This window comes from Felis catus, chromosome X (assembly GCF_018350175.1).
Source record: "Felis catus isolate Fca126 chromosome X, F.catus_Fca126_mat1.0, whole genome shotgun sequence".
Taxonomy (NCBI): domain Eukaryota; kingdom Metazoa; phylum Chordata; class Mammalia; order Carnivora; family Felidae; genus Felis; species Felis catus.
In genome coordinates this window covers 14,606,794-14,634,211 of record NC_058386.1, presented here as the reverse complement: position 1 = coordinate 14,634,211, position 27,418 = coordinate 14,606,794, and the positions used below count along the sequence as shown (strand labels likewise).

The window sequence follows — 27,418 nt, the reverse complement described above, 5'->3', positions numbered from 1 at the left end:
TGTGGGCTTTTCATAAATGGCTTTTATGATCTTTAAGTATGTTCCTTCTGTCCCGACTTTTTGAAGGTTTCTTATTAAGAAAGGGTGCTGAATTTTGCCAAATGCCTTTTCTGCATCGATTGACAGGATCATATGGTTCTTATCTTTTCTTTTATTAATGTGATGTATCACGTTGATTGATTTGCGAATGTTGAACCAGCCCTGCAGCCCAGGAATGAATCCCACTTGATCATGGTGAATAATTCTTTTTATATGCTGTTGAATTCGATTTGCTAGTATCTTATTGAGAATTTTTGCATCCATATTCGTCAGGGATATTGGCCTGTAGTTCTCTTTTTTTGCTGGTCTCTGTCTGGTTTAGGAATCAAAGTAATACTGGCTTCATAGAATGAGTCTGGAAGTTTTCCTTCCCTTTCTATTTTTTGGAACAGCTTGAGAAGGATAGGTATTCTCTCTGCTTTAAATGTCTGGTAGAACTCCCCTGGGAAGCCATCTGGTCCTGGACTCTTATTTGTTGGGAGATTTTTGATAACTGATTCAATTTCTTCGCTGGTTATGGGTCTGTTCAAGCTTTCTATTTCCTCCTGATTGAGTTTTGGAAGCGTGTGGATGTTTAGGTATTTGTCCATTTCTTCCAGGTTGTCCAGTTTGTTGGCATATAATTTTTCATAGTATTCCCTGATAATTGCTTGTATCTCTGAGGGATTGGTTGTAATAATTCCATTTTCATTCATGATTTTATCTATTTGGGCCATCTCCCTTTTCTTTTTGAGAAGCCTGGCTAGAGGTTTATCAATTTTGTTTATTTTTTCAAAAAACCAACTCTTGGTTTCGTTGATCTGCTCTACAGTTTTTTTAGATTCTACATTGTTTATTTCTGCTCTGATCTTTATTATTTCTGTTCTTCTGCTGGGTTTGGGGTGTCTTTGCTGTTCTGCTTCTATTTCCTTTAGGTGTGCTGTTAGATTTTGTATTTGGGATTTTTCTTGTTTCTTGAGATAGGTCTGGATTGCAATGTATTTTCCTCTCAGGACTGCCTGCGCTGCATCCCAAAGCATTTGGATTGTTGTATTTTCATTTTCGTTTGTTTCCATATATTTCTTAATTTCTTCTCTAATTGCCTGGTTGACCCACTCATTCTTTTGTAGGGTGTTCTTTAACCTCCATGCTTTTGGAGGTTTTCCAGACTTTTTCCTGTGGTTGATTTCAAGCTTCATAGCACTGTGGTCTGAAAGTATGCATGGTATGATCTCAATTCTTTTATACTTATGAAGGGGTGTTTTGTGACCCAGTATGTGATGTATCTTGGAGAATGTTCCATGTGCACTCGAGAAGAAAGTATATTCTGTTCCTTTAGGTTGCACAGTTCTAAATATATCTGTCAAGTCCATCTGATCCAATGTATCATTCAGGGCCCTTGTTTCTTTATTGACCGTGTGTCTAGATGATCTATCCATTGCTGTAAGTGGAGTGTTAAAGTCCCCTGCAATTACCACATTCTTATCTATAAGGTTGCTTATGTTTGTGATTAATTGTTTTATATATTTGGGGGCTCCTGCATTCAGTGCATAGACATTTATAATTGTTAGCTCTTCCTGATGGATAGACCCTGTAATTATTATATAATGCCCTTTTTCATCTCTTGTTACTGCCTTTAATTTAAAGTCTAGTTTGTCTGATATAAGTATGGCTACTCCAGCTTTCTTTTGACTTCCAGTAGGATGATAAATAGTTCTCCATCACCTTACTCTCGATCTGAAGGTGTCCTCAGGTCTAAAATGAGTCTCTTGTAGACAGCAAATAGATGGGTCTTGTTTTTTTAATCCATTCTGATACCCTATGTCTTTTGGTTGGCTCATTTAGTCCATTTACATTCAGTGTTATTATAGAAAGATATGGGTTTAGAGTCATTTTGATGTCTGTATGTTTTATGCTTGTAGCAATGTCTCTGGTACTTTGTCTCACAGGAGCCCCCTTAGGATCTCTTTAGGGCTGGTTTAGTGGTGACGAATTCCTTCAGTTTTTGTTTGTTTGGGAAGACCTTTTTCTCTCCTTCTATTCTAAATGACAGACTTGGGGCGCCTGGGTGGCTCAGTCGGTTGAGTGTCCGACTTCAGCTCAGGTCACGATCTCGCGGTCCACGAGTTCGAGCCCCGCGTCGGGCTCTGGGCTGATGGCTCAGAGCCTGGAGCCGCTTCCGATTCTGTGTCTCCCTCTCTCTCTGCCCCTCCCCCGTTCATGCTGTGTCTCTCTCTGTCTCAAAAATAAATAAACGTTAAAAAAAAATTAAAAAAAAATAAATGACAGACTTGCTGGATAAAGGATTCTCGGCTGCATATTTTTTTCTGTTCATCACATTGAAGATCTCCTGCCATTCCTTTCTGGCCTGCCAAGTTTCAGAAGAGAGATCAGTCACGAGTCTTATAGCTCTCCCTTTATATGTTAGGGCACGTTTATCCCTTGCTGCTTTCAGAATTTTCTCTTTATCCTTGTATTTTGCCAGTTTCACTATGATATGTCGTGCAGAAGATCGATTCAAGTTACGTCTGAAGGGAGTTCTCTGTGCCTCTTGGATTTCAATGCCTTTTTCCTTCCCCAGTTCAGGAAGTTCTCAGCTATTATTTCTTCAAGTACCCCTTCAGCACCTTTCCCTCTCTCTTCCTCCTCTGGAATACCAGTTATGCGTATATTATTTCTCTTTAGTGCATCACTCAGTACTCTAATTTTCCCCTCATACTCCTGGAGTTTTTAATCTCTCTTTTTCTCAGCTTCTTCTTTTTCCATAATTTTATCTTCTAGTTCACCTATTCTCTCCTCTGCCTCTTCAATCCGAGCCGTGGTCGTTTCCGTTTTATTTTGCAGCTCGTTTATAGCGTTTTTTAGCTCCTCCTGACTATTCCTTAGTCCCTTGATCTCTGCAGCAATAGATTCTCTGCTGTGCTCTCTACTGTTTTCAAGCCCAGCGATTAATTTTATGACTATTATTCTAAATTCACTTTCTGTTATATTGTTTAAATCCTTTTTGATCAGTAGCTGTCGTTATTTCCTGGAGATTCTTTTGAGGGGATTTCTTCCGTTTGGTCATTTTGGATAGTCCCTGGAGTGGTGTGGAACTGCGGGGCACTTCCCCTGTGCTGTCTTGAATAACTGGAGTTAGTGGGCGGGGCCGTAGTCAGACCTGTTGTCTGCCCCCAGCCCACCACTGGGGCCACAGTCAGACTGGTGTGTGCCTTCTCTTTCCCTCTCCTAGGGGCGGGATTCACTGTGGGGTGGCGTGGCCCGTCTGGGCTACTTGCACACTGCCAGGCTTGTGATGCTGGGGATCTGGCGTATTAGCTGGGGTGGATAGCAAGGTGCACGGGGGTGGGAGGGGCAGGCTTAGCTAGATTCTCCTTTGGTGATCTGCTTCAGGAGGGGCCCTGTGGCAGCGGGAGGGAGTCAGATCCGCTGCTGGAGGTTTGGCTCCGCAGAAGCACAGAGTTGGGTGTTTGCGCAGAGCGAGCAAGTTCCCTGGCAGGAACTGGTTCTCTTTGGGATTTTGGCTGGGGGATGGGCGAGGGAGATGGCGCTGGCGAGCACCTTTGTTCCCCACCAAACTGAGCTCTGTCATCCGGGGCTCAACAACTCTCCCTCCTGTTGTCCTCCAGCCCTCCCGATCTCCGAGCAGAGCTGTTAGCTTATAACCTTCCAGATGTTAAGTCCCGCTTGCTGTCAGAACACACTCTGTCCAGCCCCTCCACTTTTCAAGCAAGACTCGGGGGCTCTACTTGGCCGGCGGGCCGCCCCTCCGCCCCGGCTCCCTCCCGCCAGTCCCCTCATACTCCTGGATGGCCGCCTCGCCTCCCTTCCTACCCTCTTCCGTGGGCCTCTCATCTGCGCTTGGCTCCAGAGACTCCGTTCTGCTAGTTTTCTGGCGGTTTTCTGGGTTATTTAGGCAGGTGTAGGTGGAATCTACGTGATCGGCAGGACGAGGTGAGCCCAGCGTCCTCCTACGCCGCCATCTTCCCCCTAGAATTTTGAGTTTAAAGAACAAACTAGCAGTTTGATTCATTATAACATCCTTTGAAATTGAGACGTTGACTTTGAGACTTTGATGGTAACACCATTTGCTCAAAGACGGTGCAGCCTTGCTGTTTTATTGTGAATACATAAACAAGGAGAAAGAAAATAAAGATGTAGGTGTGAAGTCCCCACATATGGAGCCAGTTCTTGGCTTCTGAGAGGGCAGAGGAGACTTCAAAAGGAGGCAGAGGATATACAAAATGTGAGGACCCCGGGGCACCTGGCTGGCTCAGTCGGTTGAGCGTCCGTCTTCGGCTCAGGTCATGATCTCGCAGTTGGTGGGTTCGAGCCCCGCATCGGGCTCTGTACTGACAGCTCAGAGCCTGGAGCCTGTTTCATATTCTGTGTCTCCCTCTCTGTGCCCCTTCCCCACTCATGGTCTGTCTCTCAAAAATGAACAAATATTAAAAACAAATTTTAAAAAATTAAAAACAAAAAAACAAAATGTGAGGACCTACAAAACAGGGAGGCCCTTCCCAGCATGCTCCAGGGCCCATCCCACCTGTTGTTCAAGTGAGCACCATGGTTTGATAGAAAAGGCTTTAACTTAATGTGTTGGGGATCGCCTCCTCTCCTCTATCTAGCTCTCTCCAAATTGGGACTAATTTAGGGTGTTATGACGTTAAGTGGTAAACTGACTTAATGTTTAGAGATAATTATTTTACAAGCAACTCTTCTGCACAGTGTTCTATAAAGTAGAGGATGGGCTTGATTTAGTTTTAAGCCCCCTGCGGCAAGCGCTGCGCTCTGGGGTACAGTTTCGGTGGTGTTATCTCTCACCTGGATGACTTTGTAGTCTAAAGTTTGATGTGAATGTGGAAGGGCTGCTTTGGAAAGTTCTGACGGTTGAGTTAAAAAGTGATTGTTCAGCGTATTGACAAGGTTTTCCTATAAAATCAGACCATTCTGGCCATTGTAATCTGCCCTGTTTTGGTGTGGATTTCTTGCAGTCATCCTTGTGTGAAAGGAAGTGTTCAGCCTTTATCATTGTGAACTATGCCTGATCTGATAACTTCATGGCAACTTGGTTCCTTGCATCTTAGAAGCATAATTTTCAAAGAGCTTCTAAATGTTGGGGTGCCTGGGTGGCTCAGTCAGTTGAGCATCCAACTCTTGATTTCAGCTCAGGTCATGATCGTGGGATAAAGAGGCTCTATACTCAGCATGGAGCTTGCTTGAAATTCTCTCTCTCTTTCTCTTTCTCTCTGTGCCTCTCCCCAACTCACTCTCTCTTTAAAAGAAAAAAGCTTCTAAATGTTATAATGTCTTCTAAAAATAGCTTATGAAGGTTATGTATATACCTAAAAGAATCAATGGTAATTTTACAAATATACTGAGAAACCTTGGTGGAGGGGTCAATAGCTTTACTAGTCCCAGGGTGATAAATCTGTTGACATATAAAATCTTGTCTTAGAAATAAAACTTTAATTACCTTTGTTATTTTCTTCTGATTATGAAGTCTAAAGTTTACTGTAGAGAATCTTAACAGATACAGAGAAATCTAATGAAGATCATTTTGCCCCCATAGTGACTTACAGATAACCATTAGTATGTTTCCTTTTGTTCTCAAAGTTAGGATTATACCAAATTTTCCTGCTTTGAAACTCCCCCCCCCTTGACATTATTTTACTAGCATTTCTTTTTTTTTTTTTAATGTTTGTTTAGTTTTGAGAGAGTGAAAGAGAGACAGAGTGTGAGTGGGGGAGGGGCAGAGAGAGACAGAGACACAGAATCCGAAGTAGGCTCCAGGCTTCAAGCTGTCAGCACAGAGCCCAACATGGGGCTCAAACCCATGAACTGTGAGATCATGACCTGAACTGATGTCAGATGCTCAACTGAGCCACTCAGGTGCCCTTTCACTAGCATTTCTAATATTAACAAGTATTCTTTGCAAATGCATTTCTCATTGGCTGTATACCATTTCATCATATGGAAATGCCATAATTTATTTAACCAATTCCCTTTTATTTGGATAATTAGGTAATTTCTAAAACAATTAAGTAGATTTCACAGCAACTCTTCAAACCCAGTGCCATGTTTTACGGATGAGAAAACAGAGGCAAGAGAATAAATGTATCTGGCTTTTAGAAAGGTCATACCTCTGGATGGCTACAGAACCTGAATTGGAACCTACATCATCTGATTCCTGATTTAGTATCATTTTCACACCAGCACATTCCTTCGCATTATCTAATTACTTGATTCTAATGCTTTGGTCTGTTTCAAATAAATGTACTGAATACAAGTTACGATGCAGTGTACATGTGATCTGAGAGTTAATACTTGAAGCTTAAACATGTTATTTTTCAGGCCAATGGTAATAAATAAGAAAGCCCATTTATAGAGGATACGTTTTGCATCGGTGCCATTTTTCATATTCATTAAACTGGTTTACTGAGTTGATATCTCACATCTAGTTTATTTGTGGCCACTTATTTCATATTTTATGAGATTTAATTTGAATTTAATGTTTCATAACAGCAGCTACTTTCGTACTTTATTTCTGCATTATTTATTATCATAAAGATAAATAGTAAGTTTTAGAGAACAAGTTTGGGAATTCATGGTCAGCACAGACTGTGGCTACGTAACATCAGCTGTATACTTGAAAAGTTAAAAGCATATCACCGGACAGGTAGTAGTATGGGCCAGGTGGTCACATTTCTTAAATGAGAAGACATTTGTTGCTCTCAAATTGGAAGTACTAGATATAATAATATATGTGTGTTTATGTGTGCATATAAACATACATATGTATTTTAGGCTTATTTCTTAGCTAACTTGCAGGGATTAGAGATGTGAAAATATTTCATGCAATTTTTTCAGCTAAAATGCTTTGTAAACATACCATAACTTTATAAGGTGTTTTCCTCTAGAAACTGATTATTTTATGTGGTATCTAAACTGTCTCTTTACTTATTCCTAGGGTATATTATTATCACTATTGAAGACAATGGTGATAGCACTAATGATACCAAAGTTGTGATAATACAAGATTCTGAAACTGAGCTTCATGAGAACATGTTTTCCACTGATGGCACGTTGACCACACAGCCAGATTTTCAAGGCAGCAATGGTAGCTATCGGCAACTATCCCAAACGTCATATGATAATTTTGTTAAATTTGCTCCTGTGCGAAACTTTGCTCCCTGGTCCTGATATCCAGTAAATTGCTTAAATATTCCTATAACTTTGACATTTGTCAGTTATTATCAGAGAGCAGACTTCATGGTTATGCCACAATGTTTACGTGTGCTTGCATTTTTCCTTCATTTAAACTTTGTCATGTCTCCTTTTCCATTTTTGCTCTATGGGGGTGGGAAGGTAGTCTCAGAAAGCATTGGGAGAATACAGTCTTGGTCTCTGAAAAATTATTTTATACCTGGCAACTATAATTATAACTATTTGGTGGCAAAGGGAAAAACTGAATTTATGGGGAAAACATCTTGGATCAAGAGAACATGGAACAGGTGACATGACTGTCTATGTAGAAGACCTAAAGAATCAACCGAAACTCATGGAACTAATAAGCAGTTGTAGCAAGGTCGTAAGATACAAGGTTAATATGCAAACGTAAATCCTTTTCCTATATACCAGCAATAAATAATTGGAACTTGAAATTAAAGACTTAGCACTATTTGCATTAGTACCCCAAAAGGAGTGCGTGGAAAGTGGAATCTTGTAACCGGAAGTGCTGTGGCTACTTGTCTGTTCAGGGGTTGCTTCCCAGTCACAGTAATGAAGGAAATGTGAAGCCATTCACCTCCTCACTTACACACAGAGCCAAGGGACATTAACCCTTTGGAACATTTCTTTGGGAGCTATGTGACAATTCGTTCTTTGCCCGTTATTTAGAGAATTGGGTTTCCTAGTCTTTAAAAATGTTATTGCTTAGATTGGAGCTCAGCAAACTGTTTCTGTAAAGGGCCAGACAGTAAAGATTTTAGGCTTTTTTGCCATAAAGGCTCGGTTGCAACTACTCACCTCTGCTGTTGAAGTAAGAAAGCAGCTGATATATAAATAGAGGAGTGTGGCTGTGTTTCAGTAAAACCTTATTTATGAACATCAAAATTTGACTTTCCATTATTTTTCCATTTCATGAGATAGTCTTCTTTTGTTTTTGTTTTTGTAATCACTTTTAAAAATAACTTTAATTTTTTTCTTCCCGTTTCTTTTGTTGTTGTTGTTTCAAGTTTTTATTTAAATTCGTTAGTTAAGGGGTACCTGGGTGGCTTAGTCAGTTAGGCTTTTGACTCTAGGTTTTGGTTCAGGTTATGATCTCACTGTTCTGTGGGTTTGAGACCCACGTCAGGCTCTGTGCTGGCAGTGTGGAGCCTGCTTGGGATTCTGTCTCTTTCCCTCTGTCTCTGCCCCTCCCCTGCTTGCGCTATCTCTGTTTCTCTCAAAATAAATAAATGAACTTGAAAAAATGTCTTTCAGTTAGTTAAACATAGTGTAATATTAGTTTCAGGAGTAGAATTTAGTGATTCATCACTTACATACAACATCCAGTCCTTATCACAAGTGCCCTCCTTAACACCTCTCGCCCGTTTAACCAATAAATTACCTTAATTTTTTGATATTTTACATTTATTCTACATTTCTTTGAGTTATATACACTTCAAATACAATTACATTAAAAAAAATTTTTTTAAGTAAGCTCTGCGCCCAATGTGGGGCTTGAACTCATAACCCCAAGGTCAAGAGCTGCATGCTCTACCAACTAAGCCAGCCGGGCACCCCTGTTTTTTTTTTTTAATTAATTTATTATTTTATTTTATTTTTAATATGAAATTTATTGGTTTCCATACAACACCCAGTGCTCATCCCAACAGGTGCCCTCCTCAATACCTCTCACCCACCCTCCATTCCCTCCCACCCCCCGTCAACCCTCAGTTTGTTCTCAGTTTTTAACAGTCTCTTATGGTTTGCATCCCTCCCTCTTGAATCTTTTTTTTTCCTTCCCCTCCCCATGGTCTTCTGTTAAGTTTCTCAGGATCCACATAGGAGTGAAAACATATGGTATCTGTCTTTCTCTGTATGACTTATTTCACTTAGCATAACACTCTCCAGTTCCATCCATGTTGCTACAAAAGGCCAGATTTCATTCTTTCTCATCGCCACATAGTATTCCATTGTGTATATAAACCACAATTTCTTTATCCATTCATCAGTTGATGGACATTTAGCTCTTTCCATAATTTGGCTATTGTTGAAAGTGATGCTATAAACATTGGGGTACAAGTGCCCCTATGCATCAACACTCCTGTATCCCTTGGGTAAATTCCTAGCAGTGCTATTTCTGGGTCATAGGGTAGATCTATTTTTAATTTTTTGAGGAACCTCTGCACTGTTTTCCAGAGTGGCTGCACCAATTTGCATTCCCACAAAGTGGAAGAGGGTTCCTGTTTCTCTACATCCTCTCCAGCATCTATAGTCTCATGATTTGTTCATTTTGGCCACTCTGACTGGCATGAGGTGGTATCTCAGTGTGGTTTTAATTTGTATTTCCCTGATGAGGAGCGATGTTGAGCATCTTTTCATGTGCCTGTTGGCCATCTGGATGTCTTCTTTAGTGAAGTGTCTATTTATGTTTTCTGCCCATTTCTTCACTGGGTTATTTGTTTTCTGGGTGTGGAGTTTGGTGAGTTCTTTATAGATTTTGGATACTAGCCCTTTGTCCGATATGTCATTTGCAAATATCTTTCCCATTCCATTGGTTGCCTTTTAGTTGTATTGATTGTTTCCTTTGCAGTGCAGAGGCTTTTATCTTTATGAGGTCCCAATAGTTCATTTTTGCTTTTAATTCCCTTGCCTTTGGGGATGTGTCAAGTAAGAGATTGCTGCAGCTGAGGTCAGAGAGGTTTTTTCCTGCTTTCTCCTCTAGGGTTTTGATGGTTTCCTGTCTCACATTCAGGTCCTTTATCCATTTTGAGTTTATTTTTGTGAATGGTGTGAGAAAGCGGTCTAGTTTCATCCTTCTGCATGTTGCTGTCCAGTTCTCCCAGCACCATTTGTTAAAGAGACTGTCTTTTTTCCATTGGATATTCTTTCCTGCTTTGTCAAAGATTAGTTGACCATACTTTTTTGGGTTTAATTCCGGGGCTTCTGTCCTATTCCATTGGTGTATGTGTCTGTTTTTGTGCCAATACCATGCTGTCTTGATGATTACAGCTTTGTAGTAGAGGCTAAAGCCTGGGATTGTGATGCCTCCTGCTTTGGTCTTCTTCTTCAAAATTACTTTGGCTATTCGGGGCCTTTTGTGGTTCCATATGAATTTTAGGATTGCTTGTTCTAGCTTCGAGAAGAATGCTGGTGCAATTTTGATTGGGATTGCATTGAATGTGTAGATAGCTTTGGGTACTATTGACATTTTGACAATATTTATTCTTCCAATCCATGAGCAGGGAATGTTTTTCCATTTCTTTATATCTTCTTCAATTTCCTTCATAAGCTTTCTGTAATTTTCAGCATACAGATCTTTTACATCTTTGGTTAGGTTTATTCCTAGGTATGTTATACTTCTTGGTGCAACTGTGAATGGGATCAGTTTCTTTATTTGTCTTTCTGTTGCTTCATTATTAGTGTGTAAGAATGCAACTGATTTCTGTACATTGATTTTGTATTCTACGACTTAGCTGAATTCATGTATCAGTTCTAGCAGACTTTTGGTGGAGTCTGTTGGGTTTTCCATGTATAGTATCATGTCATCTGCAAAACGTGAAAGCTTGACTTCATCTTTGCCAATTTTGGTGCCTTTGATTTCCTTTTGTTGTCTGATTGCTGATGCTAGCACTTCCAACACTATGTTAAACAACAGCGGTGAGAGTGGACATCCCTGTTGTGTTCCTGATCTCAGGGAAAAAGCTCTCAGTTTTTCCCCATTGAGGATGATGTTAGCTGTGGGCTTTTCATAAATGGCTTTTAGATGTTTAAGTATGTTCCTTCTGTCCCGACTTTTTGAAGGTTTCTTATTAAGAAAAGGTGCTGAATTTTGTCCAATGCTTTTTCTGCATCGATTGACAGGATCATATGGTTCTTATCTTTTCTTTTATTAATGTGATGTATCACGTTGATTGATTTGCGAATGTTGAACCAGCCCTGCAGCCCAGGAATGAATCCCATTTGATCATGGTGAATAATTCTTTTTGTATGCTGTTGAATTCGATTTGCTAGTATCTTATTGAGAATTTTTGCATCCATATTCGTCAGGGATATTGGCTTGTAGTTCTCTTTTTTTTGCTGGGTCTCTGGTTTAGGAATCAAAGTAATGCTGACTTCATAGAATGAGTCTGGAAGTTTTCCTTCCCTTTCTATTTTTTGGAACAGCTTGAGAAGGATAGGTATTATCTCTGCTTTAAACGTCTGGTAGAACTCCCCTGGGAAGCCATCTGGTTCTGGACTCTTATTTGTTGGGAGATTTTTGATAACTGATTCAATTTCTTTGCTGGTTATGGGTCTGTTCAAGTTTTCTATTTCTTCCTGTTTGAGTTTTGGAAGTGTGTTGGTGTGTAGGAATTTGTCCATTTCTTCTAGGTTGTCCAGTTTGTTGGCGTATAATTTTTCATGGAATTCCCTGATAATTGCTTGTATTTCTGAGGGATTGGTTGTAATAATTCCATTTTAATTCATGATTTTATCTATTTGGGCCATCTCCCTTTTCTTCTTGAGAAGCCTGGCTAGAGGTTTATCAATTTTGTTTATTTTTTCAAAAAACCAACTCTTGGTTTCATTGATCTGCTCTACAGTTTTTTAGATTCTATATTGTTTATTTCTGCTCTGATCTTTATTATTTCTGTTCTTCTGCTGGGTTTGGGGTGTCTTTGCTGTTCTGCTTCTATTTCCTTTAGGTGTGCTGTTAGATTTTGTATTTGGGATTTTTCTTGTTTCTTGATATAGGTCTGGATTACAAGGTGTTTTCCTCTCAGGACTGCCTTCGCTGCATCCCAAAGCATTTGGATTGTTGTATTTTCATTTTCATTTGTTTCCATATATTCTTTAATTTATTCTCTAATGCCCGGTTGACCCATTCAATTCTTTAGTAGGGTGTTCTTTGACCTCCATGCTTTTGGAAGTTTTCCAGACTTTTTCCTGTGGTTGATTTTAAGTTTCATAGCACTGTGGTCTGAAAGTATGCATGGTATGATCTCAATTCTTTTATACTTATGAAGGGGTGTTTTGTGACCCAGTATGTGATCTATCTTGGAGAAGGTTCCATGTGCACTCGAGAAGAAAGTATATTTTGTTGCTTTGGGATGCAGAGTTCTAAACATATCTGTCAAGTCCATCTGATCCAATGTATCATTCAGGGCCCTTGTTTCTTTATTGATTTTGTGTCTAGATGATCCATCCATTGTTGTATGTGGAATATTAAAGTCCCCTGCAATTACCACATTCTTATCTATAAGGTTGCTTATGTTTGTGATTAATTGTTTTATATATTTGGGGCTCCTGCATTCAATGCATAGACATTTATAATTGTTAGCTCTTCCTGATGGATAGACCCTATAATTATTATATAATGCCCTTTTTCATCTCTTGTTACTGCCTTTAATTTAAAGTCTAGTTTGTCTGATATAAGTATGGCTACTCCAGCTTTCTTTTGACTTCCAGGAGCATGACAGATAGTTCTCCATCACCTCACTTTCAATCTGAAGGTGTCCTCAGGTCTAAAATGAGTCTCTTATAGATAGTAAATAAATGCGTCTTGTTTTTTTATCCATTCTGAAACCCTATGTCTTTTGCTTGGAGCATTTAGTCCATTTATATTCAGTGTTATTATAGAAAGATATCGGTTTAGAGTCATTGTGATGTCTGTAGGTTTCATGCTTGTAGTGATGTCTCTGGTACTTTGTGGTCCTTGCAACATTTCACTCACAGAATCCCCCTTAGGATCTGCCAAGTTTCAGTAGATAGATCCGTCGCTAGTCCTATCAGTCTCCATTTGTATGTTAGAGCATGTTTATCCCTAGCTGCTTTCAGAATTTTCCCTTTATCCTTGTATTTTGCCAGTTTCACTTTGATATGTCATGCCGAAGATCGATTCAAGTTACGTCTGAAGGGAGTTTTCTGTGCTTCTTGGATTTCAATGCCTTTTTCCTTCCCCAGATCAGGGAAGTTCTCAGCTATGATTTGTTCAAGTACACCTTCAGCCCCTTTCTCTCTCTCTTCCTCTTCTGGAATTCCTATGATACGGATATTGTTCTGTTTAATTGCATCACTTAGTTCTCTAATTCTCCCTTCATAGTCCTGGATTTTTCTATCTCTCTTTTTCTCAGCTTCCTCTTTTTCCATAATTTCATCTTCTAATTCACCTATTCTCTCCTCTGCCTCTTCAATCCGAGGTGTTCAATCCTCCATTTTATTTTGCACCTCATTTATAGCATTTTTTAGCTTCTCCTGACTGTTCGATTAATTTTATGACTATTATTCTAAATTCTTGTTCTGTTATATTGCTTAAATCGTTTTTGATCAATTCGTTAGCTGTTGCTACTTCCTGGAGTTTCTTTTGAGGAGACTTCTTCCATTTCTTCATTTTGGATAGTCCCTGGGGTGGCGTGGAACTGCAGGGCTCTTCCCCTGTGCTGTCTGGAGTAACTTGCGTTGGTGGGCGGGGCCTCAGTCAGACCTGTTGTCTGCCCCCACCCCACTGCTGGGGCCACAGTCAGACTGGTGTGTACCTTATCTTCCCCTCTCCCAGGGGCAGGACTCACTGTGGAGTGATGTGGCCCCTGTCTGGGCTACTTGCACACTGCCAGGCTTGTGGTGCTGCTTTGATGGGATCTGGCGTATTAGCTGGGGTGGATCCGCAAGGTGCACAGGGGTGGGAGGGGCAGGCTCAACTTGCTTTGCTGTCAGTGGTCCCCTGCCGGAGGGGCCCTGCAGCTACCGGGAGGGAGGCAGACCCGTCAGAGGGATGGATCCACAGAAACACAGCGCTGGGTGTTTGCGCAGTGCAAGCAAGTTCAGTGACGGGAACTGGTTCCCTTTGGGATTTTGGCTGGGGGATTGGAGAGGGAGATGGTGCTTCCCAATGCCTTTGTTCCCCACCGAGCTGAGCTCTGTCTTCCAGTACTCAACACCTCTCCCTCCCAGGGTCCTCTCGCCCTCCCACTCTCTGAGCAGAGCTGTTGACTTATAACATTGCAGATGTTAAGCCCTGTCGGCTGTCAGAACTCACGCAGTCCAGCCCCTCCGCTTTCGCAAGCCAGAGTCGGGGGCTCTGCCTTACTGGGCGGGCCACCCCTCCACCGTCCCGGCTCCGTCCTGCCAGTCCGTGTAGCGTGCACCGCCTCTCCGCCCTTCCTACCCTCTTCTGTGGGCCTCTCGTCTATGCTTGGCTCCGAAGAGTCTGTTCTGCTAGTCTTCTGGTGGTTTTCTGGGTTATTTAGGCAGATGTGGGTGGAATCTAAGTGATCAGCAGGATGAGGTGAGCCCAGCGTCCTCCTATGCTGCCATCTTCCCTAGTCTCTCCCCCCGTTTTTTAATCATTTAAAAATATAAAAAACAAACAAAAACCAAAACCATTCTTAGCTTGTGGGCTATATAAAAATAGGTGGCAAGGTGGGTTTGGTCTGTAGGCTATAGTTTGCCAACCCCTGATCTAACTGATGCCACAAAGTTTTGGTACCACTTGTTCCATGTTCTGGTTTTAATACTACATGCAGAACCAGCAGAATACTTTCTTAATGTGTTACAGATTCCAACAGCCCTCTTTAGTGGGAGAGAGCTAGAGTGGATACCCTTTGACCTGTCATTTCTACTGCTAGGAATTTATCCCATAGAACTACTTCCAGAAGTGCAGGGCTGTTCAGCAGTGTGCTTTGCATGGGCAAAACTTTAATAGTAACTTGAATATCCATGAATTAGGGACTAGTTGAATGAATCATGACCTATCCACATGAAAGGAAACTAAGAGCTGTTGAAGTGGTTGCAGTAGATCTAAAAGTAGTAGTTTGGAAGACCAACACATGTTTAGTGAAGCAAAGGAGGTCGCAGTCTGGTCCTTATAGTCTGATCCCTTTGATCTTTCTAACTGAAGCAAAAATTTAGAATAAGGAATTTCAGAAAAGGTGACCAGGTAGTTTTTGTGTGTGTGTGTGTGGTAAAATATATGTAACATCATGTTTTTTCCCTTTGTTCTATTAATGTGGGATGTTACACTGATTGGTTTTCTTTTGTTGAACTACCCTTGCATTCCTGGGATCAGTCCCTCTTGGTCATGGTGAATAATCCTTTTAATTTGCTGGTGGATTAGATTTGCTATTATTTTGTTGAGGATTTTTGCATCTATATTCAATAAGGGATATTGGTCTGTGATTTTCTTTTCTTGTAATGTCTATCTGGCTTTGGTAACCGGGTAATTCTTGCCTCACAGAATGAGTTAGGAAGTGTTCCCTCTTCTTTAGTTTTTTGGAAGAAGTTGAAAAAGACTGGTGTTAATTCTTTAACTATTTGGTAGATCCAGCAGTGAAGCCCTCTGGTCCAGGCCTTTCCCTTGCTGGGAGGTTTGTGAGGACTGATTCAATTTCTCAACAGACCTGTTATAGGTCTGTTGAGATTTTCTATTTTTTCTAGAGTCGGTTTAGACAATACATTTTTTTAATTATAAAAGCAAATTGTTTTCTCATATACTAACATCAAGCATTTATAACATATATAGGGTGGGGTGGCTGGCTGGTTCAGTTGGCAGAGCAGGTGACTCTTAGTCTCGGGGTTGTGAAATTAAGCCCCACATTGCACGTAGAGTTTACATTAAAAAAATTATAGGGGCGCCTGGGTGGCGCAGTCGGTTAAGCGTCCGACTTCAGCCAGGTCACGATCTTGCGGTCCGTGAGTTCGAGCCCCGCGTCGGGCTCTGGGCTGATGGCTCGGAGCCTGGAGCCTGTTTCCGATTCTGTGTCTCCCTCTCTCTCTGCTCCTCCCCCGTTCATGCTCTGTCTCTCTCTGTCCCAAAAATAAATAAACGTTGAAAAAAAAATTAAAAAAAATTATATATGTATGGGAAAAACCCAGCTGATAACAGCTACAAATAAATATTAAAAATTCTAAGGAATAAATGGATAAAAATAGCAGAATCTGTATGAAAGGAAAGCAAAAACTACTTTACTGAAGGTCTTAAAATAAGGCTTGAGTATGTGGAGAGACACAAATTGTTCCTAGAGGAGAAAAAACATTCTTGTATAACTAAAAAAAAAAAAAAGAAAGAAAATCTTAAGAAAATCTGTTTAAGGGACAGGTGGTAATTTACCATATCAAACGCTAGAACATTTTGAAAGTACAATTATTAAAATATGATGGTACTAGTTTTGAAATAAAGAGCCAGATTTAATGCAGCAGGAAGCTCACAAAAAGAGCAAAGAATTTAGAATTAATATACTGTAGTATTAATAAGAGAAGCATAGATAGTAAATCATGCTGGTACAGATGCTTAACTATTTGGGGAGAAAAGCCCTTTGGATTTCACCTCATATCACACACTTAAATAATTTCAAGATGGATTAAAGAGCCGAATATCTAATGAATGGAAGTATGGAAAACTAGGAGAAAATATAGTTGAATGTTTTTCTATTCCTAGTGAAAGATGGAGCATACAGCCGTTCAAGAAATCACAAAAATATTAATGAATTTGATGAAGTAAAAATAGAACCTCTCCCTATCTCAAAAACCGATTAGTTCAAAATTACATCACCACTTGAGAAAAATATTTGCTGAAAATGTACATTGTCAAGGGTTGTTACTCTTTTTTTTTTTTTAAATGTTTTAATGTTTGTTTATTTTTGAGAGAGAGACAGTTGTGAGAACAGGGGAGGGGCAGAGAGAGACAGGGAGACACAGATCTCAAGCAGGCTCTAGGCTCTGAGCTGTCAGCACCGAGCCCGATGTGGGGCTCGAACCCAGGAATGGTGAGATCATGACCTGAGCCTAAGTCAGACACTTAATCGACTGAGCCACGCAGGTGCCCCTCTAGGGTTGTTATTCTTAAGATAGCAAGACCTCATACAAATCAAACAGGAAACACTGAAATTCCAACAGGGCACTGAGCAGAGGATATGAAAAATAATAGATCACAGCACAAGAAATCTTAATGGATAGAAAACATTTGGAAAATATTCCATTGCATTAGTAACAAAAAATGCAAGTTAAAATGGGATACAGACTTTGAACTTTAATTTACCAAATTAGCAATTTTTACATGGTAATTCACTTTACTGGTAATGGAGAAGAACTATTGCATGGTAGTTCTCATTATAAATGTAAGTTACTGTGACCTTTTTGGACACTTTGGAAGCACCTATCAGGAGCCCTTTAACCTGGTGATTCTTCTAAATATCCATTATAAGGAACCTTTCAGAGATGTGCATAAATATTTACATTTGAATGTGTACCCATCATTATAGCAAAATAGTGAAAAATTAGAAGCAATATAAATGTTCCACAACAGAAAACAGATAACGTATGGACATCCACACTGTGGATTATTATGCAGGCATTTCTAAAATATTTTTTAAATTATTGTATGTCAAGTATATTTCAATTAAAAATAAATAAAAAATAAAGGAGAAAAATATTTTTTTTTAATTTTTTTTAATGTTTATTTATTTTTGAGACAGAGAGAGACAGAGCATGAATGGGGGAGGATCAGGGAGAGAGGGAGACACAGAATCCGAAGCAGGCTCCAGGCTCTGAGCTGTCAGCACAGAGCCTGACGCAGGGCTTGAACTCACGGACAGCGAGATCATGACCTGAGCCGAAGTCGGACGCTCAACCGACTGAGCCACCCAGGCGCCCTGAGAAAAATATTTTAAAAATTATATATGACATACAAAATTGTTCAGGATATATGTACAGTGTGATTTAAACTATATAAAATATACATAGGGTAAGAAAAAAGGAAATATATTTAAAGGTTATGATATTTATTGGTTAGGGACTACTTTAGATTCTGAATTTTTTAAAAGCTTATTTTTTTAGGTAGATTTTTTAATAGAAATCTATCACATACAAAAATATGTATAAATCATATGTGTATGTATATGTATAAATGTGTATATGTATAAATGTGTATATGTATAAATATACAGCTTAAAGAATTTTCAAGTTAACACACACATGTAACCAGCACTCACACCAAGAAATAGAAGGGTATGAGCTCCCCAGAATCAGCCTTCACCTCTCTTCCAGGCATTACCGTACCTCTTGCAAGGTAGCACTATCCTGACATCTCCCACCATTGATTACTTTTGCCGATTTTTGAGCTTTAGAACAATTGAATCATATACAACTTTTTTAGGTTCCTGGGTCAAGTTGCACAGTGTGTGTTAGTAGTGGTGGTGGGAGATTCTCACTTAACACCAAGCAAATCTTGGACATAAGCAGGGTGTCTGAGAATTCAACTCAATTCTGACACTATCTACCCAGAGATAGCGTCAGATTCCACAGGTTAAGGGGCTCAGTCCCAGAAGACTGCCCCCGCCCCGGCCCGTGCAGCCTTCAGACACCAGTCACAAGCCTGGGCTATTACCTGTGCTTCTGATTGCATGGCTATAAAAGGTTCCTGTGACCCTCCTCAGGTTTGATTGATTTGCTAGAGTAGCTCACAGAACTCAGAGGAACACTTTACTTCCTAGATTACTGGTTTATTATAAAAGGATGTAACTGTGGAACAGCCAGATGGAAGAGATGCATAGGACAAGGTATGGGGAGAGGACAAGGTATGGGGAGAGGACACGGAGCCTCCATACCCTTTCAGAGCAGACCATCCTTCCCACATCTGCATGTGTTCACCAACCCAGAAGCTCTCCCAACCCTGTGCTTTGGGTTTTTATGGAGGCTTCATTACACAGTCATAATTGATGAACTCACTGGCCACTGGCAACTAATTCAACCCCCGGCCCCTCTCCCTTCCGCAAGGTCAGTGGGTGGGACTTAAAGTTCCAGTCCTCTAATCACAGCTTGCTTCCCCTGGTGACCAGGCCCCCTATCCTTAGGTGATCCTGGGGCTTTCCAAAAGTCACTTCATTAATATAACAAAAGACACCTTTATCACTCTCCTCACTTAAGAAATTCCAAGGGTTGTAGGGGCTGGGCCAGAAACGGATGAAGACCAAATACGTGTTTCTTATTATAAATCACATCACAACTATACTCTTTGGTGTCTGGCTTTTACTCCGTGTTATGGTTGTGAGATTCGTCCTCGTGTGTAACAGTAGTTGGTTCATTCTCATTGCTGTGTAGTCTTCCTTTGTATGAAAATACCCCAGTTTAATTATTCATTATTAGTCTTATAATAAAACAACCAGTTTAAAAAATAAAAATGGAAGTTGCAGCTCAAATTGGAGGTATTTTCTAATTGAATTTTCCCCACCATATTAGCCTGCATTTATCTCACCTGGGAGTTCGTTCTCCCTTCATTCTGCCTCCCACCCCTTCCCTGGCTCAGGATGGCTAAAGGGAAGGAGGTCTGTTATTAAGGCGCCCCTCCCAGTACCGTAATGCCCGCACCCAAGTCTCTACTTGGTAGAGTAGAGGTAGTGTAATAGGATGATCTTGCGCTCCATGTCTTTTTCTAGTTGCAGACTTAAATGACTCAGAACCATAAGTGAGCCTACATAATTCTAGAATATTCAGGGGTTTATACTTCACATACATTTATCTAGGTTTAATATAAAATGTAACTATGGAACAGTTCCATGTAAAATGGAACAGTCATGATCTTAGAGTTCAAGTGACCTTAGAGATGATCTCAAGCCATTCTGACCTGGCAGATGGGGGGGCGGTGTCTTTGTGGTCTGCCCAGTCCTTACCGTGGTGGGGGCCTGAGCCAGAACAGTCTCCTGACTCACATTTGGAGGCCGGCTGCCTCCCTAAGTACAAAGCCTTTTGGGCTCCTTTTTTTTTTTTTTAATTTTAATTTTTTTTAACGTTTATTTACTTTTGAGACAGAGAGAGAAACAGCATGAATGGGGGAGGGTCAGAGAGAGAGAGGGAGACACAGAATCTGAAACAGGCTCCAGGCTCTGAGCCATCAGCCCAGAGCCCGACGCGGGGCTCGAACTCACGAACCGTGATATCATGACCTGAGCTGAAGTCGGACGCTTAACCGACTGAGCCACCCAGGCGCCCCTGGGCTCCTTTTAAAAAGAAGCTGGGAATTGTGTTTTCTTGTTCATTTGTTTCCAGCTTTTACTCTGTAGCCTTTAAGTTGTGAAGCATTCACTTCACAGTTTTGAATTTGTGTTTGATCTTGATTCTTATTCCTGGGTGTGGCAATATTAGCCCTTCAATTTTAAAGGTTTATTCGAAATCACTAATGGAAAAGTTATTGTTTTGTCACTCTCTAAAATTCAACCAGGACTCCAATTCAATTGAAGTTGGAATTCGGAGGACAGATCCATATTAAGTTTGTTATGGTGGTAAGTCTGTGAAGTAACTTTTTTATGTGTTGCTTTTCAGGAGTAGATGGTTTACCAGTCCCAGGTGACCAGGCAGTTTCACAAATGAGCCATCTAGCAACTTTAAAAAGACACAGCTCCAACTCATTGGAAGTGGAATTTCTCCTATCACACAAAAGAAGACGATCATCTTATCCACGGGGAGATTATAGGGTTTGTATATTAAAGTGAAAATCTTTGGGTTTTTTTTCATTCTGCTTTATTTCTTTTTCTTTAAATTGAGTTTAATTTCATACAGTGAACAGTTCAACAAGTTTTGGCAAATATGTATACCTCCCCCGACCACCCGCCATCAAGAAGAAGAACATTTCCATCATCCCAGAAAGTTCCCTCATGCTTCTAACCAGTAAGACCTGCCCCCGCCCCCAACCTTGGAGAAACACCATTCTAATATTTTCCCTATCATAGATGAGTTTTGCCTGTTCTAGAACTTGATATTAGTAGAATCATACAGTATGTAATCTTTTGTGTCACTGTCTCTTTTTCCCAGAACAGTATTTTGGAGATTCATCTGGTTGTAGTGACATTTCATTCCCATTCATTGCTGAGTAATATTCTGTTGTATGAGTGTCCATAATTTGTTTATCCATTCTCCTTTTGATGCACATTTGGTTTTTTTCCAGTTCAGGCTATTATGAGTAAAGTGGTTCTGAACAATAATGTTCAGAATGTGAACACTTTGTGAATGTATGTTTACATTTAATTTGAGTAAAGACTCAGGAGTGCAAATACTAGTTCAAAGTATTTGGATAGATGAAGTTTAGAGGAAACTGCCAGTTTCCTGACATAGTTGTACTGTTTGACATTTCCCTCATATTCTGCTGTTCTTCTTGATCTCTAAAGTAGAATGAAATAGATTATTAGACTGTATATAACTTAGCTTAACAAAAAATGCATTTATTTACTTATATAAGGATGGGGACAGTAGTACCTATACCTAAGTAGTACAGACAGTTCTCTTAACTTCTATCAACCCCAGTATGTTCATCTTTGGGGATGATGTTAACTGCCTACCACGAGTCATGGTTTCTGACATAATTATGTGAAAGCACTTTGAAAAGTATAAAACACTACACAAGAGTAAGATAGCAATATTGTTTTTATAATTACTAATCTATATTATAATTCCATATAATTTTTGCTGTTTAGTAAGTTGGTAATGCAGGGCTGATTCATAAACTTTTAACACAAAGACATTGATAACTACTTGGAATGTTTATGTTAAAATTATTATTATGGTCCATTGTAATTAAGTATAGTGGCTATTTGCTGTCCGTTTACTTATTTATACCCTGTTTTATTCCAAAAAACAATTTAAGGTGTCTTAGCGATTAGTTTATTAAGAAAAATAGGTGCTTTAGTGTTTCTTATTTTGTCCACAGAGTGTCACTGTTGGATTATTTGAAAGTCACAAGCCATACAACATTTGGTTCTTTGTTGATGGTTAGAAATATTTGCTTTCAAAGCGGTTCTAGTGCCAGATTACTAGAAGACTAGTCTTTCTACCCCAAAGTACATAAGGGGTTAAGCTGGATAGAAAATGGTGTCTTGAGTGTAGTTGGGTTAATAAGAAAACAGTTAAGTAAGTACAGTTGACCCTTGAACAATGTGGGGGTTAGGGATGCTGATTCCCACACAGTCAAAAAGCCACGTATAACTTCTGACTCCCCAAAACTTAACTGCTAATAGCCTACTGTTAACCAGAAGCCTTTCTGGTAAACAGTCAATTAACACATGTGTTGTGTGTTATATGTAATATGTAATATATACTGTATTCTTACAATAAAGCAAGCTAGAGAAAAGGATGCTATTAAGAAAATCATAAAGGGGTGCCTGGGTGGCTCAGTCATTTAAGCATCTGACTCGTGATCTCAGCTCAGGTCTTGATCTCAGGTTGGTGAGTTCAGGCCCCGTGTTGGGCTCCACGCTGAGCATGAAGCCTACTTTAAAAAAATCGTAAGGAAGAAAAAACACACGTATAGTATTGTACTGTATTTCTCGGAAAAAAAAAATCCATGTATAAGTGGACTTGCACAATTTATACCCATGTTGTTCAAGGGTCAGTGGTACATCTTTTTGTGTTGTTGTACTATTTGCCGAGGGCAGAGGTCCTTTATGTCTTTGGTGCTTGTTGAAAGCGGAATTGAAGTCCTCAATGTGTCTCTCAGTTCTTTCTTTTCTATTTCCTTTTGGTTTATTAATAAATCTTCCCTGGACAAGAACATGAATGCCTGATTGTGAAGAAGGTGGAAGCATAATTAATGCATGCATATCTGACAGAATATTTACATAATATTAATTGCTAATTGCCAAATATATTCACACTTACTATCATACAGAAAATGATTTAAATTCTTTTTCAGCCTTCACATACTGTGGAGTTACTCTGAACTTGAGAGCTGAAGGAAATATTCCTCTCATGAATTTGTATGCTTCCTTAGCAATGAACAAGACAATGAACACTTAACCATTTTGTTTCCTTCTCCTTATCTGATAGGAAATTCACAGTGGTTTCGTACCCTGTTTGAGTAGCTTTTCTAATTTCGGGAATAATTTGAGATTTACAGAAGAGGTGCAAATATATTACAGAGAATTCTCATACATACAACTTCCCTCAATGTTAACTTACCTGTATAACTTAAAATTAGGGTAATTTTGAAGCATAGGACTGTTTTTGCAAGTACGATGTTAACACTGTTACAGTCCTGTCAGCTGACCTGCAACCCTTGTTTGAATTTCAGCATTCCTCTCCCCCTTGTCCTTTTTCTCCTCCAGGATCCAATCCAGTATCCCACAGTGAATTCAGTGGTGTCTCCTTAGTTTCTTGCAGTCTGTGACAGTTCCTCATTTTCCCCTTGTCTTTCATGGCCTTGACATTTTTGATGAGTGTGCAGATCAGTTATTTTGTAAAATGTCTCTCAATTTTTGTATGTCTGATTATTTTCTCTTGAATAGCTTGAGATTATGCATTTTTGGCAAACATGCCATCCAAATGATGTTGTTTCCTTATTAAATCGTTATCAGGGACACATGGTGTCCATATATATCTTTTTACTGGTGATGTTAACATTCAGTCTCTTGGTTAATGTGGTATCTTCTGGATTTTTCCACTGTAAAGTTACTGTTTTTCCCTTTGTGACTAATAAATATCCTGGTGGGAGGTACTTTGAGACTATGCTAATATCTTGTTTCTCCTCAATTCTTTTGCCCACTGAGTTGATTCATGTATTTTACCTGCAACATTCACTACTGTGGTGTTTGCCAAATGTTAACTATTTCCCTCATTCCTATGTATATATTAATAGGAATTCATTTGTAAGGAAGAGCTGTCCTTTCTCCCCCATTTACTTATTTATTCAATTATATATTTTATATCTGTATGGACTTATGGGCATTTATTGTATCATATGAGTTTTTAAATTTTTTTTAAGTTTATTTTAGAGAGAAAGAGTGAGAGTGTGCAAGGAGGGGAGGGGCAGGCAGGGCAAATCCCAAGCAGGCTCAGTGCTGTCGGTGCGGAGCCTGACACGGGGTTCCATCCCATGACTGTGGTGAGACCATGATCTGAGCCGAAATCAGGAGTTGGACGCTTAATAGACTGAGCTGCCTACGTGCTCCTATATGAGTTTTTAAATAATCCGATATTATCATTGTTTTATTGATCTAATTTTACAACTTTGGTTATTGGGAGTTCCTTCTAGTTGGATCCTGTGGCCTTTTCACATGCCTCTACTTCTTTTTGAGCACTTCCTTATTTTCTGATATCACAAGATATTCTAGGCTCATTTATACTTTCCCTGACCCAGCTCCGAAGTCACCTCTCCCCAAGGGGCCCTGGTTCCTTTACTGGAGAGTGATATTTAGAAACCAAGATCTGGACACTAGATATGTTCATTGCTACTCTTCTATCATTGCTCTTAGGTCCTTCCAGTGGACAGAGCTAGGAAATATATGTATACTATCCCAAGCTTACACATACATTTTTATTTCTATATCTGTCTTTATATGTATTGCAAACTATGTGTTCATACTGATATTCAGTAGCTTTTCTTAAATCTAGGTTTTTATCTAATAACTTCTTTCCTCACCCTCCTTTTTAATCAGCTTTTATCTTTTTCATTCTTATGTGAATACGGGTTTTGGTTTTACTTTATGTTTGCTTTATATTATAAGACTTATGAAGTGCTTTTGGAATGTAGATGAAAAAGGAAATAATTAAAATAGATAAATTATATAATATAAAGTATTGGGTTTTCTAGTGCTTAGTTTGGGTCCTAGTGATATTAAGCACTGACTACTTCTTTTTATAATATTTTTTTTTTCAACGTTTATTTAGTTTTTTGGGACAGAGAGAGACAGAGCATGAACGGGGGAGGGGCAGAGAGAGAGGGAGACACAGAATCGGAAACAGGCTCCAGGCTCTGAGCCATCAGCCCAGAGCCTGACGCGGGGCTCGAACTCACAGACCGCGAGATCGTGACCTGGCTGAAGTCGGACGCTTCACCGACTGCGCCACCCAGGCGCCCCATACTTCTTTTTATAATATTAATAGCAGAGCAATGCATCTGAAAGTTTCTCTGATGAAAATCATCAAAATCAACTTATGGAACTTCAACACCATTGTGAGGTATCAAATTTCTGTCTTTTAAATGTAGTTTTCCAAAATTTTGCGTAAAAGTTTTTTAACCTCATTTAATGTCATTGTTTTGTCGTGTCAAATTCTGTATGATTATCACTCCATTGTAATATATTTAAAAAAAAAAGTTCTAGTTAGAACAGTACCTCTAGGTGGAACACTTGAAAGAAGAATATGGCTTCTGTAGCTTTAAAAAACCCAACAGCCCATAACTGGTCCAATGTAGTTCAATGTCTTTCATCTAGATTGTTCAATATTTGATTTCTCCAATACACTCTCTTAAGGAAATTGGCTGATTTCGATAGAATTTAGTATGTGCCTAAATGCATATCAAGATATCTCAATTGAAAGAAAATGGCAGCTCACTACTGCTTTTTAAGGAGTATCTTACATAGTTTCGAGGGGATGTTGTAAAAGTGAGCCTGTTGGTAGAGATTGATAGAAGTATGTAAATCAAGGATTTTGTGAGCTGCATCCTCTAGAGGTAATGAAAGGTTATTTTTTAAAAAGTAGTTCTTGACAAACCAAGTGTCTTGGATTAAAACCAGGTAGGGTGCCGAAGAGAGTTTATTACCTGAGTCTTTATCACTGTCGCTGAGAGCAGAAGCTGACTGCCTGCAGGGGGACTGCCTGGAGGGGACGCGGCAGGCCTGGGGTTGGGGGGGAGGACGTGCAGGGGGCGGGGTGCAGGAGGGAGGCTCTGCCCCGGAGCAGGAGCAGGGCTGTCCCTCCACTTCCGGAAGCATCCCCGGTCCCCCCCCCCCCCCCCACCTCTGCCGCGCCTTCTCCCTGAGCCACTGGGAAGACGTGGGCTCGCGCGCCTACGAGGAGAAATGCCCGGGGCCTCGAGTTACGGCCCTGACGCGGGCCCTCGGCGGTCCCCGCGGCTCCCAGCGGGCTCGCTCGTTCCTTTGTTGGACCCCTTCCCTGCCCTGCCCAGCCCAGGCCGGTTGCCGCAGCACCGCCATCTTTTCCTTTTCCGTCCTTGCCCGGCGTCCCCTTCTGGAAGACCCCAGCCCTCCGCAGCCCGGGAGGCGGAGGGGGCGCCCGCCCGCCCGCTGCGCCCTGGCCCTTCCGCAGCTCTCTGGCCAGCTCCCTGCCGGTCCCCACGAGCTCCCAACAGCTCAGCCCCCCGCTTCTTCCTCTTCCTTCACGGAGGCGAGGCAGGGTGTGAGGCAGAAATCCCTCCCGGTCCCAACTGCTCTCCCCAGGGCCCACCGAGTAGCCTGGCATCTGTCCTCGGGGCGGCGTCTCCCCTGTAGGGCGAACAGCCGCACCTGCACGGGGCTCTGCCCCCAGGCCTCTTGCCCTGTGCCGGGACCCCTCCCTTCGTCGGTCACCACCTCCTGTCCCTTCAGCCTCGGTCTGCATCACTCTGCGCACGTCCTCCCGCAGCTCAACAAAACCTCCTCTTTGGGCCCCCCATCCGTCTTTCTGTCCCCCTGTCTCTCTCCTTCCCTCGAAACGCTGCTCTTTGCACGTCGTTTACGCTCACTGTCTAACGTGTGCCTTCCCGTGTTCTGTTTGGGTAGTTTTGAATCTGCCGTTCCTTCTGCCCTCTATGCCCTGCCATGCATCTTTAGCTAGCGAACACCGGCTCGTCTTGGAATTCTCGGCGTAGACCTCTCTGGAAGGCCTGCCACGACTGCCGGCCTGGGTTCGGGCTTGCTCTTGTGTGCGCTTAGCCTCCCGTTCTTACCTGTGCCGTGGCCGTCCGAGTGTAATAATAAATAATACGAACATCAGCGGGTGATTGAGCGCTAGCGGAGCGGTCGGCAGGTGGTATCGTGATTACGTTCGTAGTGACATCATACTCCAGCGCCTCACTTTGTCCTCAGGGGAACTCTGAGAGATGCGCTCATCTCGATTCTTCTGTAGGTGAGGAAACGGAAGCACAGAGAAGTTAAGCAACTTGCCCAAGGTCACACAGCTGATAAGCATCAGAACCCAAGCATGTCCCCCTAGCGCCTGCGCCACTTACCTCAGCGTTACAGACCGGTGGGTCTCGCTGGATCACGCAGCAGAACCACCTGGAGGGCTTGTGGAAACAGATCGCCGCCCCCATCCTCAGGGTTCCCCCCTCAGTACGTCTGGGGTGGGAGACGGTGCCTTTCCGACAAGCCAGTAGGCGATGTGGATGCTACTGGCCCGAGGCCGCACTTGGAGAACCACTGCTGCGGCTGCTGGTCACTTGATTGAAATCATCCCTCACCAGCTACAATGGGAGTTTCTTCGGGCAGGATCCGGTGATCTTGTTGTGTTGTGT

At 41.1% G+C, this 27,418-nt stretch overlaps 1 protein-coding gene across 1 annotated transcript in view; it reads left to right on the top strand.

The window, feature by feature from the left end:
* BEND2 (BEN domain containing 2) overlaps window positions 1-27,418 on the top strand; it is a 66,597-nt gene that overhangs the window by 3,122 nt on the left and 36,057 nt on the right. The window contains 2 exon segments of the mRNA XM_045051092.1: window positions 6,989-7,138; window positions 20,518-20,669. Coding sequence (XP_044907027.1) covers window positions 6,989-7,138; window positions 20,518-20,669 — 302 coding nt within the window.